Genomic DNA, 14,681 nt, shown 5'->3' with positions numbered 1-14,681 from the left:
AAGTATAAATAACATAAAAAAAAATCAAATATGAAACTAAAACGCACGACTAGCTACTAGCTAGGTAGGCCATAAAAAATGTCCAAAAAAGCAAAGACACAGAACTAGAAAGTCCAAACGTAATAAATTCCTCTGGATCCGAAATCTGCTTGCTTGTACCATTTTGATCACACCGCTTCATTTTTTAGTCAAGATGCTAACCAATTATCAAAAATTAATTATACATAAATCAATTATATAAAAATTAATTGACATATTATAATAACACAGTAGTCCAAACTTAACAATCTATTTTTTTTTCGGCTTTTAACAAACAAAATTAACTTTTTTTTAAAAAAAAAAGTTAGTGGTTTTAAATGTCAACTGACAATTTCATTGATAAAAAATATATTTACAATGAGTCAAATGACCGTAATTTCTAGATTGGTTATTTTATTCTCATAAAATTTTCTAAACTAATATAGTATTCTAATCCTCATTTCGTTTCACAATCGCATTTGTTTCATCGATCGCCGCCACACTCTGACGACAATCGGATCTACTTACCGTCATACTTCAATCGAGATGTTGATCACCGCAATACTTTAATTGCTATCTCGCACCACGATCGGATCTGCTTATTCAACCTTCACAACGGCCGAAATAAAAAACAAAGAAATTTTTGTCGTATGGAGGATTGCATGTTTCAAATCCGAAATAAAAATCTGCTGTGAATATTATACGGGTGGTTTCACTCTCAATTTTTTCTAAAAAGGATAAGCTAAATTTAGATTCCACATCAACTCAAAATTTGTTAAAATTATTTCAAACAACGACCTAAATAAAATTAATTCAACATTACACCATGGCACCATTAAAACATTTCTGACTTGACTTTCTAATTTTAATTAATTAACAAAAGCAAATACTTATTTAACAACAATAAGATTTCCGATACCATAATGAACCATTTCAAATTCAATATGACCAAAATTTTCACAACTAAATAATACTTTCTAACTAATTTACAACATTAAACAAATAGTTAACATCAACAATTAATGGAATAGGGTTGGAAAAAAAATTGGGGGGGGGGGGGGGGGTGGTGGTTATTTTATGATAGAATAGGGTGGGAAAAAAATTCAGGACAGAACACAATTATACAATTATTTTAAACACAAGCATATAATTATATAATTTTTTTAAAATAAACATATTTTGGAAAAAAAAAATTGAATTAGCCAATTAGGAATAGACAAGTGCCTTTTCCTATACCCTACTGGCTACGCCTGTACCGTTTTGCTTCATGAAAATAGTTCTTTCGCTACATTTGTAAGAATTTGCAAATTTCAGAAAAGGCTATAATACCAGTCCAAGAACCAAAAATATTTAAAAAAAATGTTGGTTATATATAGAAGTAGTTTCTCCATTTAATGTACATTTTGGAGAAGTGAATTAAACCATAAATCAGCGGCTCAGCGCACGAGGCCATGCATAGAAAATAACTTAGTCAAAGGAGTTCATGTGAAGCATCTACAAGGATTTAGTGTCGTTGAATTATATAGTCTGGCTTGTCTGTTTCACATTTTGTCCCTTTTGTCAGAAACAGAGTGCTTCCCTATCTGTCTCTCTTTATTTCTTGGCTACAGTTTTATATGGTGATTAAACCACACCTAATTTTGTCAATTTAAGAGGTTTGTTTCCTCAGTTGTAATAGGTTAGGAAAAAGAATGTTTTGGTACTTCTATTGTATTTCTTAGTACCTAATCTGTGATTTTTTGAATGTATAAATCAAATAATAATGACTAATTCAACAACATTAATATGTACTGCTGTTTTGTTTAAGATGAATCCCTCTAATCACTTGTACGCACATTATTGTAAAAATGAAACTTATATGGCCGATTACACCTAATGGTAATTAAAAGTAATCACTATAAACATTTTCAGTTTTGTCAAATATCCAGTAAGATACTGGTAAATTGAACTCTCATTGCAATTAAAATCGTTGTACCAGGTGAACATGTTTTCCATGTATCCAGTTTTTGTACTGTAATAAGAACTCACAATGAATACTTGATTAGAAGAAGCTAATAAGTAATAATGCCTAGTTGGCTATTAATTTTAGATGCTTACAGGTTGCATTTTACTGTTTTATATTACGGAGATCACAAAATTTGGAATTATAGATTGATTACACTCATCTGGAAGAACAACAGTGTTTTCTAGCATATTAATTCGTCCGATGCTTTTTAAGTAGAAATAAGGGGTAATGATATTGACTGAGCTATTTTAGCTTCACGCAGCGCACCAGTTATATACCTTCTCATTTTATATTTATTGATCATGCGCTGCGTAATGTAAAAATAGCTCTGTCAATATCTGTATCCGAAATAAGACTGAAAATGAATTTTGGTGACTGATCACCGCAAGTTACCATAGTAATGAGGTCTTCGTTTGCAACTAATTATTGCGCCAAGTCAAGAAAGGCGGTTTGAACTAATCAAGTAGGTGAAGATGCAACTTAAATATGCACCCGACAGGATATTAAAAAACAATTTTCATCTGATGCACGAGTTATCTGCATTTGTACCTAATCTCAATATTCGTCTTTACACGCAATATATATATATATATATTCGTCTTTTTTAGTTTTTTCCTTTTTATATAAACTTTGCGTTCCTTAATTGAAACATAATTGCACTTAATCACCGTAAAGGCAATAACTTGGTTGTTTGTTTGCATCTACGCCCTTGAAAATTTTATAATAATTCGTTGGTGACCATTTTTAGATATTTGACCAAATTAACCCTCTGTCTCTTTGCACTTGCATTCAATGTACTATAACTACTTGAACTTCTGCACCACCATCGGTTACAACTTACACCATTTATTCTAGAGGAGGGAGGGAGATTTGAATTTCTTTGTAATTAGTACTGAGAAGCAAATTTAAACTTCTGTTCCGTTTGTGAAATTAAGCCTTTTGTTGTGAGTTACAGCTTGAATTTGTTCCTTAGTGTAATTATCATTAAAGCTTCCATTTTAAAGCCCTCTCACTATATATATATGTTATAGTAGCTACCCCAATATAAATCCAACTTCCATTCCATTATAGAGAGAGAGAGAGAGAGAGAGAGAGAGAGAGAGAGAGAGATTGAGAAACAGAGAAATGGGGAAGTACAAATTCAGGTTCTCTGACATGGTACCAAATGCATGGTTTTACAAGCTGAGAGATATGGGTAGTCACACTAGAAGAAGAAACCAGAATTATTGGGGTACCAGCACTTCACAATTAGCAAAGAAATCCTTCACATCTCAATCTTCATCACCCAAAATATCCCTTGTTGCAAATAGGGCTTCTTACTACTACTCGACTGCTGTGCTCGAGGCGAAATTGAGCCTAAATTCTCCAGTTCACCTGACAAGGAGACAAGATGTCGATCTTCCCGTGGACCCACCGAGGAAATCTAAAAGAAGGCACCGCAAGGTATTGTTTAAATGCCACAGCCCAAAGCTTGTATCTACACCTTCCTCAATCAGGTGCAATTGCTCTGATGGTATAGATAAGCATGGAATAAACATTACGAAAAATTATGAAACGCATATATTTGATAGTGAAAAGCCGACCGGGTTCGCAGATTTCAGTTCTGATATTACAGATAGGAAAAGATCGACTTCTAAGAGATTGGAGAAGACCAAAAACTCGAGCAACTTGATAGAGCTTGCACTGTCTCCAATTCGAACAAGATCAAATCAGGCATTCAAGGTAAATGATAATTCCTTTTATACAGAAAAAAAGCCTGATTTGAAGACAAAACGATCATCTCCAGCAGTACACCGAATTCGCAAGCGGGTGGTGAGTCCGAGAATTGTGACAAAAAATGCAACTAAAGAAAAAAAATTGAACAATGACAGGAAAGAGAGTCTTGCTGTGATGAAGTACTCGTCTGATCCGCAAAGAGATTTCATGGAGTCGATGATCGAGATGATAATTGCTAACAATATGAGATCATCAAATGATCTAGAAAACCTCCTTGCATGTTACCTTTCTCTCAATTCTGTTAATTACCACAGTGTTATTGTGAAAGTGTTCAAACAAGTTTGGTTAGATCTTAATAGATTGAGAATCATAGAATAGAAATCAAGGTTTGATGTGTTGTAAGCGTTTATGGAAAATAATAAATCCTTGTGTAAGTTCAGTAGAAATTATTACCTTTTTGTTTTCAGAAGAATTACCTTTTCAACTTCTTCTTTTTTGTCTAGTTTTCATATTTTCTCATAAAGGAAACAGTATGTGCGTTAAATGTTCAGAAATGTGTGTATATATTAGGGCTGTTAAAAAAGCTAGTAGTTCGTGATTCACTTGACTTCGATTCAAAAAAATTTCACAATTAACTCGTTCGATTGAAGTTCTCTGAAACAAATCAAACCAATTCGGTTCGAATATTATTCAAACTCAAATTAGATATAGTTTGTTCGAAATTGGTTCGCGAACTATTTAGGTTTAAATCTTAAATTAACACGTACCGTTCAAATTAGAGCAATGCTAGTGGCTCAATGCAAAATCAAGGTTTCATTTCAAATATGTACAAATAGGTACCTGATATGATCAGATAAGATCCAATGTTATGCTTAGTTTAAGCTATCCAATTTTCAAAAAATAACTAAGGGCGATAGAGCTGCCAAAAAAAGGTTCGTAGTTCGTGATTCGATTAACTTCAATTCGAATTTTTTTTCGCAATTAACTCGTTCGATTGAAGTTCGTTCTGAAACAAATCAAGCCAATTCTGTTCGAATCTTCTTCAAACTCAAACTAAGGTAAGTTTGATTTGGTTTGATTCGTTTGCAGCACTACTAATCCTATATATAGGCCGGGCTTTTGTTCTCTGAATTTTGCTGAGTGCCTATCTTTTGTTTACTGGTATGCATATTTCATCGACGCCATATCATGCCTCATTTTTGGTTGAGAGCATTATATTTTTAGCCATCTGATGATGCTAAATCATAACTTAATTCGACTCCACTCGTTTACAACCTACTACAGTGAATAAGCAATCCCATAATACGTAGTTGGTGTTCTCAAATTTGCATATTTAAAATAATGTGTGACTGAGAAATAAATTAATTGCCAGTTCTGTCTCAGTGTCTGATAGCGATGGGTCATGACATTTTCTGTAGGCTCCTTTATACATCTGATTACAAATAATATTCTCTGTTTAAACTATTACTATATAAATCAATAAGCCTTGCTACATTTTTGGCACTTTAATAGTTGATAAAATATCTGTCCCATGTATAACTTAGTTTATGTGCATCAGTGCATGTGAACATAACCTTCGGATGTTCAACTTTGAACATTATTTATTGAATATTATGTGCTTGCATGGCCATTTAATTCGATGTCGGGTTTTTGCAACTTGCCAGATATATAATAATATTCCATATCAATTATAAAAAGTTTGAATTTTATTGCAGAGATGAAGGGTTGATATGAATGTACATGCTTCATGCATGGTATATTGCCTCGATCTGCTAGCAGGACCACAACAAGTACCTATCCTATGCACACAATATATGGACCATGTCTGTCATTCAATTCCTACACTACATGAAATACAATAATGACTTCTGAACTCCTTCAAAAAATTTAAATTATAAACCAAGCTTACAAAAGAGGTTTGTAAAGAGGGAAATAAATCTGGTACATGCTCGCACAAAACCATAATAATAATAATAATGAAGGAGGTACATGCTCGCACAAAACCAATAAATTACAATTAAACGATGAATCAATGAAATACCAAATGGAAGGCGTTGCGTGGGAAAACTTCCCATCAATTTGTCCGCTTTCCTTGATAAAATAATAAAATTAAATTAAATAAAAAATAAAGCTGATGTTTCTTTGCATCTTCTCTTCTTCCCTGTATGCTATGCTATTATGCTATGTCATTGTCACCTCTCATTCATTCATTCATTCTCAACAAACCCTACCCTTAATAGTAATCGACCCATCACTAACCAACCAACGCACTCCATTTTTAAGCCACAATTTCATTCTCCGTTCCTCCCTTCCTCTCTTACTACAATGTCTCCAAAAACACTAAAGTCTGATCTCTACAGCTTTACAAACCAAGAAGACAGAACCGCAACCGCACCACCACTTGTCATCTCAGTTCTCGCCTCTCTCCTGGAGAGAACAATCTCTAGAAATGAAAGAGGAGGAGGCATGGCTACCAATGGTGATTCCAAGGATGTAGTAGTTGCAGTGGCATTTCATAATTGCAGGGTTTTAGACATGAGCATCCAGTCGTTTCTCGAGAGGGTTTTTCGGTATGCACATGTGGCGCCACCAGTGTATGTTGTGGCATATGTCTACATGGATCGCCTTTGTCAATTCAATCAGGGTTTGCACATTGTCTCCACTAATGTGCACCGCCTTCTCACAATCTCTATCATGGTTGCTTCCAAATTTGTAGAGGACTTGTAAGTAATTTCTACTAATTAATTTAGTTTTCTATGCAATCAATGGAACAGTCCTTGATTACTTCTTCCTTCTGTACGAATTACAAATCTAATTTGATTTCTGTTTGAAAAAAATTTCAGGAACTACTGCAATTCATATTTCGCAAAAGCTGGGGGGTTAAGCACAGAAGAAGTGAACAGTTTGGAAATAAAATTTCTATTTTTGATGGGTTTTAGGCTAAATGTTAGCCCAAGTGTTTTTGAGAGTTACTGCTCTCATTTAGAAAGAGAGGTGAGTTTTGGGGGAGGTTACCAAATCGAGAGGTGCCTCAGAAATTACATGTACGGTGTAGAGATAGCATCGAAAGAAAGAGAAAGACCAGAATCCAAAAATCAATTAGCTAGAGTGCTTTAAATCTCTGCTATTGTTAGATTGAGATCCTTGATTAATGGCGAATACCAAGAGGAGGAAAGTGAGATATATCCATTAATGATTGATGATTGATCAGCCCCAATTAGTCCTTAATCAGTGACGGTTGATTTGGGGAAGGAAGATGGAAGATGTAAATGTACAATAATTTATTAACACCAAAGCCAAGCCTCCAATAGATTTTGATGTTCAAGTTCGGTCTGATATCTGCTCAAAGTCAATAGACTTGCTTTAAGATTTGCACGGCCCATTAAGATTTACGGGCGATCTTTAACGTAAATCTTTTGCACGAATTTTAAGTACGCCATTACAACCAAGTGGCACCAAAATAATTTAATCTCAATACTAAAATTTGCAGTTGTCTATTCAGATTGAGAAAAGTAAATAAAACCTTGGTGTTTTGGAGCAGGAATAACAGTCAACTGTTGCCTATTATATAGTGTATTGTCGTTACCAAGATTCAACCACAACTACTTGTCACCAATTTAATGTTCCAGCTGCAATATACTTTATCCACAAATTACATTTTAATTTAGATGGGTTTAGAATATATTTTTTTGAGAGCTTGACAGGGGCTGTCAAGGTTGGGTTGAGAATATATGCGGCAAACATTGAGAAGTTTCAACCGAAATACACTACATAAATAATTAAACAAACAAGCAAACATGATTAATTAGCAAACAATTGACACTGGGATTTGAATAAGCGATTAGAGTTAATTTTGATCATGTTGACCAACGTGTCCGCAAAGAAAAGGTATTCCCAGCAGAAAAAAAAAATACTTAATGAATAAACAAATTATCAAACGTGCCCCCCATGTACTGATACAAATGAGCTAACAACAAAATAAAGTATAAAACTATACACAACTTTCAAAGCATACAGTTCTCTAGTTTATATATATATTATATAACTACAACTGCAAAGACTCAGCCTCCGTATTAATCAAACTAATCCACAAAATACAGAGTTAAAAAATTACCAACAGCCAACTGAACTTGTAAAAAACTAAAAACACTTGAGACAATTTTCTTTATTCAGAGTTCATCGTTAACATTTGGTGCTGCAATACCTTGGTTCAGTGCTACATTTGAACCTGATTTTATAGCAGCTACAATTTTTCTCTGTAATGTCAATACACCAATTCTCTTTGAGACCACATAGAGCACCACCATTGCAAATATGAGAAACCCTAGTACAAGTATAATCCTGCATACACCAAATAAAAAAGTAAAGAAATAACAAAGAAAAAAAAATTTCCTTCTAAACATTAAGACTTGAAGAGAAACTTCACCTGTCAATAACATCCTGACGTTTCATAATAGAAAGCAAGCCACGTGTGCGAGACAGCAAAGATCGGTGGCCTTTGTACTCACTCTCAGCCTTTTTCAATACGTTGCCCGATTCGTCTGAGTTTTGCATAGGAAAACATTGTTAATCATGAAAACCTATCATAGGCAACAAAACACAACTGGCAGGTTTATAAACATACCAAAAGTCGCCAAGGTACTTGCAGTCCGTTCTACCTCCTGAATTAACCCAATGAAAAGAACATGTAGATTAGATAAAATGGAAACTTGAAATATTTTAATTATGATTTAGTGTCAAGATTAACTACTGGGGTAAATTCCTTATTGCTATAACTACCTGAACCATCATTTGACGGGTACGACGTAGGCTCTCAGTAATACTTTCAGCAGCAGATGTCATGCCAGCTTTTGTCCTACCAATAAATAAAGAGTATAAATTTGAGCATCAAGCCTTAACTACAGGTAGCAGATCCAAATAACAGGAATAGTAACTAATTTGGGGCAATTGGGTAATAATTTGATAAATTTGCTTAGCAAGAAACAGACATTTTCTCTGACCACATCACAATAAGCAATGTTGTTATTTGGTGGTACTGATATAGGGTTCAGTGGGTAAAGTTGCTACAGTGACAATTAATTATATCAAGGCGTGTTCTGCATTCAGAATGATCGTGTATCGGATCTGGTGCAATGTGGGGATCATTTGATAACCAATCAAATGCCAATTAAGGAAGACTGTTAATTTCAAAAATTGCTTGATGGATGAAAAATGAGGTTTAAAAGTGCACCAAGTTTGACAAACAGCCTACCTAAATCATAATTAACATGCCCACATATCAATTTTTTTTTTGGTAATGAGTGAGCCATTTGTCGTGGTTGTATAATAAGGTTGTTGTTAATATAAACTATCCTATTAGAAAAAAAAAATAGAGTAAGCAAATAACATACTGTAAATTACGCCTTCGAACAGTAGACTCTTCACCACCTCCCAAAAGAAGCTCTCTCTATACATGATATACAAAAAATAAAATAATTTCCAAGGACATCAAACCATTTAAATGACATCAGGATGTTTAGTACTGAGGCGTACAACTCAATTTAAGGTTGAAACTGTAAAAAGCCTCCTATATTTGAAAATAACAGTTGATTACCTCTTGTTGAGCTGCTTTCTTGATATTTGCCTTGGCCTGAAAATTAGCATTTTTCAACCCCATATGCAACCTACAGTCATTCAAAATTCGATATGTTTAACATATATATATATATATATACGTCAGGTTGGATTGGGCAGCACCAGGGCTAGTTAATTCAGGTCAACCAGCTTTTACCAGATGAAACTTTACGAAGAAAAAACAAGTAGCGAAATAAAGCACATACTTGTGGTACTGTTCCTTCCAAATTTCCACCAAAGCTTGACCAGACTGTACCTCCTCCATGGTCGGCAGCTGTTGCGCGAGCAAATCGAGTCTGAACTGCATTGATCGAAGTGAAGCGAGCCCATCCTGAGCCGCTCCATTCAGTCTAGGCAGTGCATTTGCCTCCTCTGTGCCTCTGCCAAATTTCCCACAATTTTCAATCACTCGGATTGTTTCTTGCAATTGAGAAACGGTTTCATCCCACTCTTTCTTCAGATTTTCTACAGCCACTGAGACCTCATCCATTTGTTGTGTTTATGCACTATTGGAAATAATTTAGAAAATAACTGTCAGTTATTTTCATAGGTAATTATCACATTAATTGATTCCATAGACGGTAATATCATAATTTTTAAGACATACCATCCCAAGCAAATCCAATTTTAAGACATAGCATAAACAATTAGCAATTCGAGACAGTACCAATAGACAGTAGACCTGCTAATGGGCTGCCCAGCTCACTGCAACAGTGAAGAAGGTGCTATGCGCAGTGGCGAAGCTAGGAATTCAATCAAGGGTAGGCAAGCATAACTATATAAATTGTTGTAAATTATTTTTTGCTTTAGACAGTAAGCAAATGGTAAATGATAACCAAGAGTCTAAGCAATTCTAATGCTAACCAAGAGTAGACAATAAAAACCCAATAACCCAATAAGTAGACAGTAACTCAATTCTAATGCTAATTCTAAAAACCCAATAACCCAATTCTAATGCTAATTCTAATGCTAACCAACTGAATTAGCAAAAACCCAATAACCCAATAAGTAGACCGAATCAGACTGAATTAACAAGGGGCTGACAATGGATGATGGGGGAAATATTTATGTTGCAGATGCCATGAACATGGCAATCAGAAAGATCAGTGATTCTGGTAAATGCTAGAATATTATGTGTTGTGTTAGAATTTGATTGTTGTTCTTTCTTCTTCTACTTTCTCATCGAACATTACAAACTTTACTAAGATTCCTGATAAATATCTCCTAGCAAATAGCTGCCAGTGGTATATTAGTAGAAAAGGCTACAATAGGATTATAGGATTCATAACAAAGAAAACACTGTATAGCTAACAAGTTAGCACAACCAATATTTCACACTGCAAATAGTATAGTAAATTATAAATAAGCTATGTAGCAATAGTACACAACACAAGAATGGTATAATATTTTTTTAAAAAGGTATAATAACTAGCATACAATATGCAATTATATAATAGCTGATGCCCAAAAAACTGTTTTGATAAATCCAAAATAGCCTAATGGTCCTTAAATATGGCCAAGTCAGGTCCTGCAATTGTTAACACTTGTCTAAAAGAAACAATATCAATTAAAATAAAAACCCAATAAGTAGACCGAATCAGACTGAATTAACAAGAAATTTCAGAACTGAATCAGATTAAAAATCAATTCTAATCATTTAATTGTGAAATTAACAAGAAATTCATGTCTAAGCAGAACTGAATCAGATTAACAAGAAATTTCGGAATTTGATTTACCGAACAGCAGTAGAGGTGGGCGGCTAGGGTTAGCGGCAGCGGCGGGCACAGGCTGACAGGCAGGCTGGGTGGCTGGCGGAACAGAGGCGCGGCTGGCGTTACACTCTACCTTCGCCACTGCATACCATCCCAAACAAATCCAATTTAAAGACATAGCATAAAAAATTAGCAATTCAAGACAGTACCAATAGATAGTAGACCTGCTAATGGGCTGGTATTAACTCCAACTCTGCCCCGCTCACGGCAACAGTGAAGGAGGTGCAATGCCTAAGGTAGATATTGTATAATTGTTCGGTTTTCCGCTATTTTTTCCATTCCTCTGTGTAAATAGCCCAATATGGGTTCACAATCAATAACATGCGGGAAGCGAAGACGGGCCGAGTCAGGACTGGAGAGAGGCAGCGCCCCAAATAGTGAATAGGCGCAACGAAGGGGAGACAAGGAGAGATGAAGAGATTGCGCGCAGAGCCTCAGAGGGGATGTACTTTAGTTTGTTTTAGATCTGGAAAAGAAAAGAGATGGACTAGGAACTAGGAAGGAGACGAGCTTATCATATTTAGGCTTTACTGGGCTCACTATGACATTTTGGGCTCTCTCCAAATTAAGCTCGGTCCAATTCAGCTTCCAAAAAAGTAAAGTACTCGGGTTACCAAATTTTAATATTTAATGGCCTGTTTTAATCTTCAATTCATGGGGGCCGAGGCGGACCGCTTTTAATTTGCTTCTCTTTGCCTCCTAATTTATAGCATGCAGTTGTACAATAGTTATAAGCAAGCATTATATATATACGAGAAAAGGTTAGGCGACAAAGAAGAATAGGAAGAGGCGGCATGAAGGCAGAGGTTTAAGAAAGGCAAACGGTTTACGGAGAGCATAAACGATACGTGAAGGTGGAGACGTAGGGTTGAAAGCCAAATGATTTTCCTATCCAGTATCAAAGCTCACACAACAATGCTTCGCACAATCAGAATAGAAGGAGAAAATGCATAAAACATGAAGTGGACCAACAGAAGCATAAGGTACAGTAAGATAATGAAAAGCAAGAAAACAGTAGAGGTTCATGAGAAGATACTAAGGAGACATCCTGATTTACATATGGAATTATAATATATCTATCTAACAAACTTCTGACAATCTGTTAACAAAACTAACAAAATGCAACTATCATGATTTCCAAAAAAAAAAAAAAAAAAAAATAATGTCATGACCCATACCATTCTTTTTTATTAAACTATGCAATAAACACAGAATTGAGAAGACATTGAAGGACATGATTGTAGAAGATATGAAATTAATACCATGGTTTCCAAAATGGGAAAAACTAATGTCATGACCCACACTATTATTCTAGTTAAAATGTGCAACAATCACAGAATTGAGAAGACAATGAAGAGCATGATTCTAGAAGATATGAAATTAATACAATGATGCATAACACTTCCATAAATGAGCAGGGAAAGAAAAGTTAAACTGAGAAGGCAACATATATGATTTCTGTATTTTATATGATATGCGAAAACATGAATGAGTTGTGCAGCGAAGGTGAGCTATTAATAGATTTCATAAATCGTACCAAGAGAGGAGAAGCAAGGAGAATTCAGATAGAACATGAAAAACTAATCTTGTAAATATCAACAATTGTTTTTCAGACAGCTTTTAGTGCAACAAAAGATGGCAAGGTGATAATACCAAAAACAGTATAGGAACAGTTTTGGCAAGAAAATAACATATTGTGCTTACCACTAATCTCATACTAATCAAAGTCGGAGTTGCATTTTATGCTAGTCACCACCAAGGGTATATCCAACCCTACTAAAAAATTCTAACAATTCAGAATATGAATCCCATGAATATCAATGTGTTCAACATCATATAACTATCCTAGACCACAAATCAATAGCAATTTGTACTCACCTTCAAATTTTAGCACTTCAAAATCTCACCAACTGCTAACATTTGTCTTGTTATGGCTGAAATATTCTCTCTCCCTTTTAGTAAGTAAATCACTACTAATTCTTCACTTGAGAGGGACCTCAGTTGTCTGTTGTCTAACCTCCTTTCTGCCTGTTTAAATAATAGATAACAATATGGAGAACTTAGAATATAATCACTTGGTTTCTTTTTCCTTTATATGGTTACAAATTATTTCACCTGCAACTGCAAAAGCTTATCAGCATATATTTGTCTGCCTTGCTCTTCATATATAGATTGAGAAATATTGACCTCTACTATCTAGAGAAAGAGGAAAAAAAAAAAAAAGTTAAGATTAATCAAGGATATACAACACCATCTATTAGAAACATGCTGCATGAAGACATGCCATATTGTTTTTTGATAAAATAAATAAAAAAAATATTGTCAATAAAGGTATAACATTTCATCAGACAAGTGGTTTGTGACTGAATTGGTAGCTAGAGGCAAGAACTATACAATAGCTCTAATTGTGCAATGAACAACAATTGACTCTTAATTAAATCTCAAGCCTAATGTCTTAGACTTAGATCGATCTTATAGATAGGATATGCAAGAAAGGTGAAATTGAGAAGGAATTGGATATTCCTGATGACATGATTTGCAAAGGACACATGAGCCTACAACACTCTTACAATTGAGTTGCGCTAGAAAGGTGAACCTTAGAAGGCATTCAATTTTCAACAAATAAGTGGTTCAGACTTCAACCCAATAACACATGGAGCCAATTTTCTCCCAAACCCAGAAATCTATTTTATGAATGAACGAACATATAAATCAAATTTCTGAGAAACGTACAAATCTAATTTTAGCTCAAACTTACAAATATGTTTGAAAGCATACAATCTACAAACCTAGAAAACTAATTACAATGCCAAACGCAGGAATCTAATTTCTGAAAAACCTAAAAATCTTGAAAATCTACCAACCTGATTTTGAGCGCACCGCTGAACTGCTTTCCTCCCTTCTAGCTGGAATATTAGCAAACAAAACGAAAAGAGAGGCCGTCGTAAGGTGGAGCAACTGGCGACGGGTCGGAGACGGGAGAGAAGAGAAGAGACAGAGGAGATGGCGGAAGAGAAGAGAAGAGACAGAGGAGAGGGCAGAAGGAAAAGTTTAGGTTAGGCAAAAGGCGGAGGCGCGGGTTTAGGTCTGGCGGAGGCGGAGGCGAAACGGAGGGTTGAAGGAATGAACGAAGAAGAGGGCTCAGCTAGACGAATTAACGAAAGAAGAAACTCTAACAGATCTGAATCTATCACAATACGTTGGATCGAATTTTAACGGCTGAGAAGATGACACCGAACAGTGCCCAACCCTTCCAACTTTATATATATAAAATAGATAGCAGTGGAATGGAAGTCATATGAAACCAAATTAAGATGAATTGGTGTTACAATTAAAATAGAGAAATTTAGATATATGCCCATCAAAACTTTTTTAATTAGATATTTCCCCATTCAAACTTAAAAATTAGTTATTTACCCATCTAAACTCATTGATTTTATTAATATGCCCATTTCTGATTATTTTCTACTAAAAATTACATATCAATAATAATGAAAAGTTAAATGACTATTTTACCCCCTTCTAAAATTTTATATTTGCCCTCTTCTCTCCGTTTC

General features: G+C 34.9%; 3 protein-coding genes across 5 annotated transcripts; 2 read left to right on the top strand and 1 right to left on the bottom strand.

Annotated features, from left to right (window-relative positions):
- The first annotated feature begins 3,126 nt into the window (after positions 1-3,126).
- Positions 3,127-4,182, top strand: LOC144549976 (transcription repressor OFP1-like). The gene has a single exon (XM_078298510.1). The coding sequence runs from the start codon at positions 3,149-3,151 to the stop codon at positions 4,115-4,117; it is 969 nt and encodes a 322-aa protein (XP_078154636.1). The 5' UTR covers positions 3,127-3,148; the 3' UTR covers positions 4,118-4,182.
- Positions 4,183-5,951: 1,769 nt separating this feature from the next.
- On the top strand, positions 5,952-6,994 carry LOC144549960 (cyclin-U2-1-like). Its single transcript, XM_078298509.1, has 2 exons — positions 5,952-6,462; positions 6,583-6,994. Exons 1-2 carry the CDS (start codon positions 6,065-6,067, stop codon positions 6,854-6,856), a joined length of 672 nt encoding a protein of 223 aa, XP_078154635.1. The 5' UTR covers positions 5,952-6,064; the 3' UTR covers positions 6,857-6,994.
- A 672-nt stretch (positions 6,995-7,666) lies between these two features.
- Positions 7,667-14,240, bottom strand: LOC144574975 (uncharacterized). Of its 3 annotated transcripts, XM_078325088.1 has the most exons (11): positions 13,989-14,240; positions 13,240-13,320; positions 13,003-13,152; positions 11,089-11,205; positions 9,559-9,858; positions 9,333-9,402; positions 9,130-9,185; positions 8,519-8,594; positions 8,364-8,400; positions 8,166-8,280; positions 7,667-8,080 (listed from the first exon to the last, which is right to left on the bottom strand). In XM_078325088.1, the coding sequence occupies exons 5-11, from the start codon at positions 9,840-9,842 to the stop codon at positions 7,909-7,911; spliced, it is 810 nt and encodes a 269-aa protein (XP_078181214.1). In that variant the 5' UTR covers positions 9,843-9,858; positions 11,089-11,205; positions 13,003-13,152; positions 13,240-13,320; positions 13,989-14,240; the 3' UTR covers positions 7,667-7,908. The 3 variants fall into 3 exon arrangements, with proteins under 3 accessions (XP_078181214.1, XP_078181228.1, XP_078181220.1); XM_078325102.1 differs by lacking the exons at positions 11,089-11,205; positions 13,003-13,152; positions 13,240-13,320; positions 13,989-14,240 and adding an exon at positions 11,274-11,360; XM_078325094.1 differs by lacking the exons at positions 11,089-11,205; positions 13,003-13,152; positions 13,240-13,320; positions 13,989-14,240 and adding an exon at positions 10,020-10,039.
- Positions 14,241-14,681: the final 441 nt, after the last annotated feature.

Source organism: Carex rostrata, chromosome 2 (assembly GCF_964058835.1).
Source record: "Carex rostrata chromosome 2, lpCarRost1.2, whole genome shotgun sequence".
NCBI lineage: Eukaryota > Viridiplantae > Streptophyta > Magnoliopsida > Poales > Cyperaceae > Carex > Carex rostrata.
Note: the sequence above shows the minus strand (reverse complement) of the source record. Positions and strands in the feature narration are given on the sequence as shown.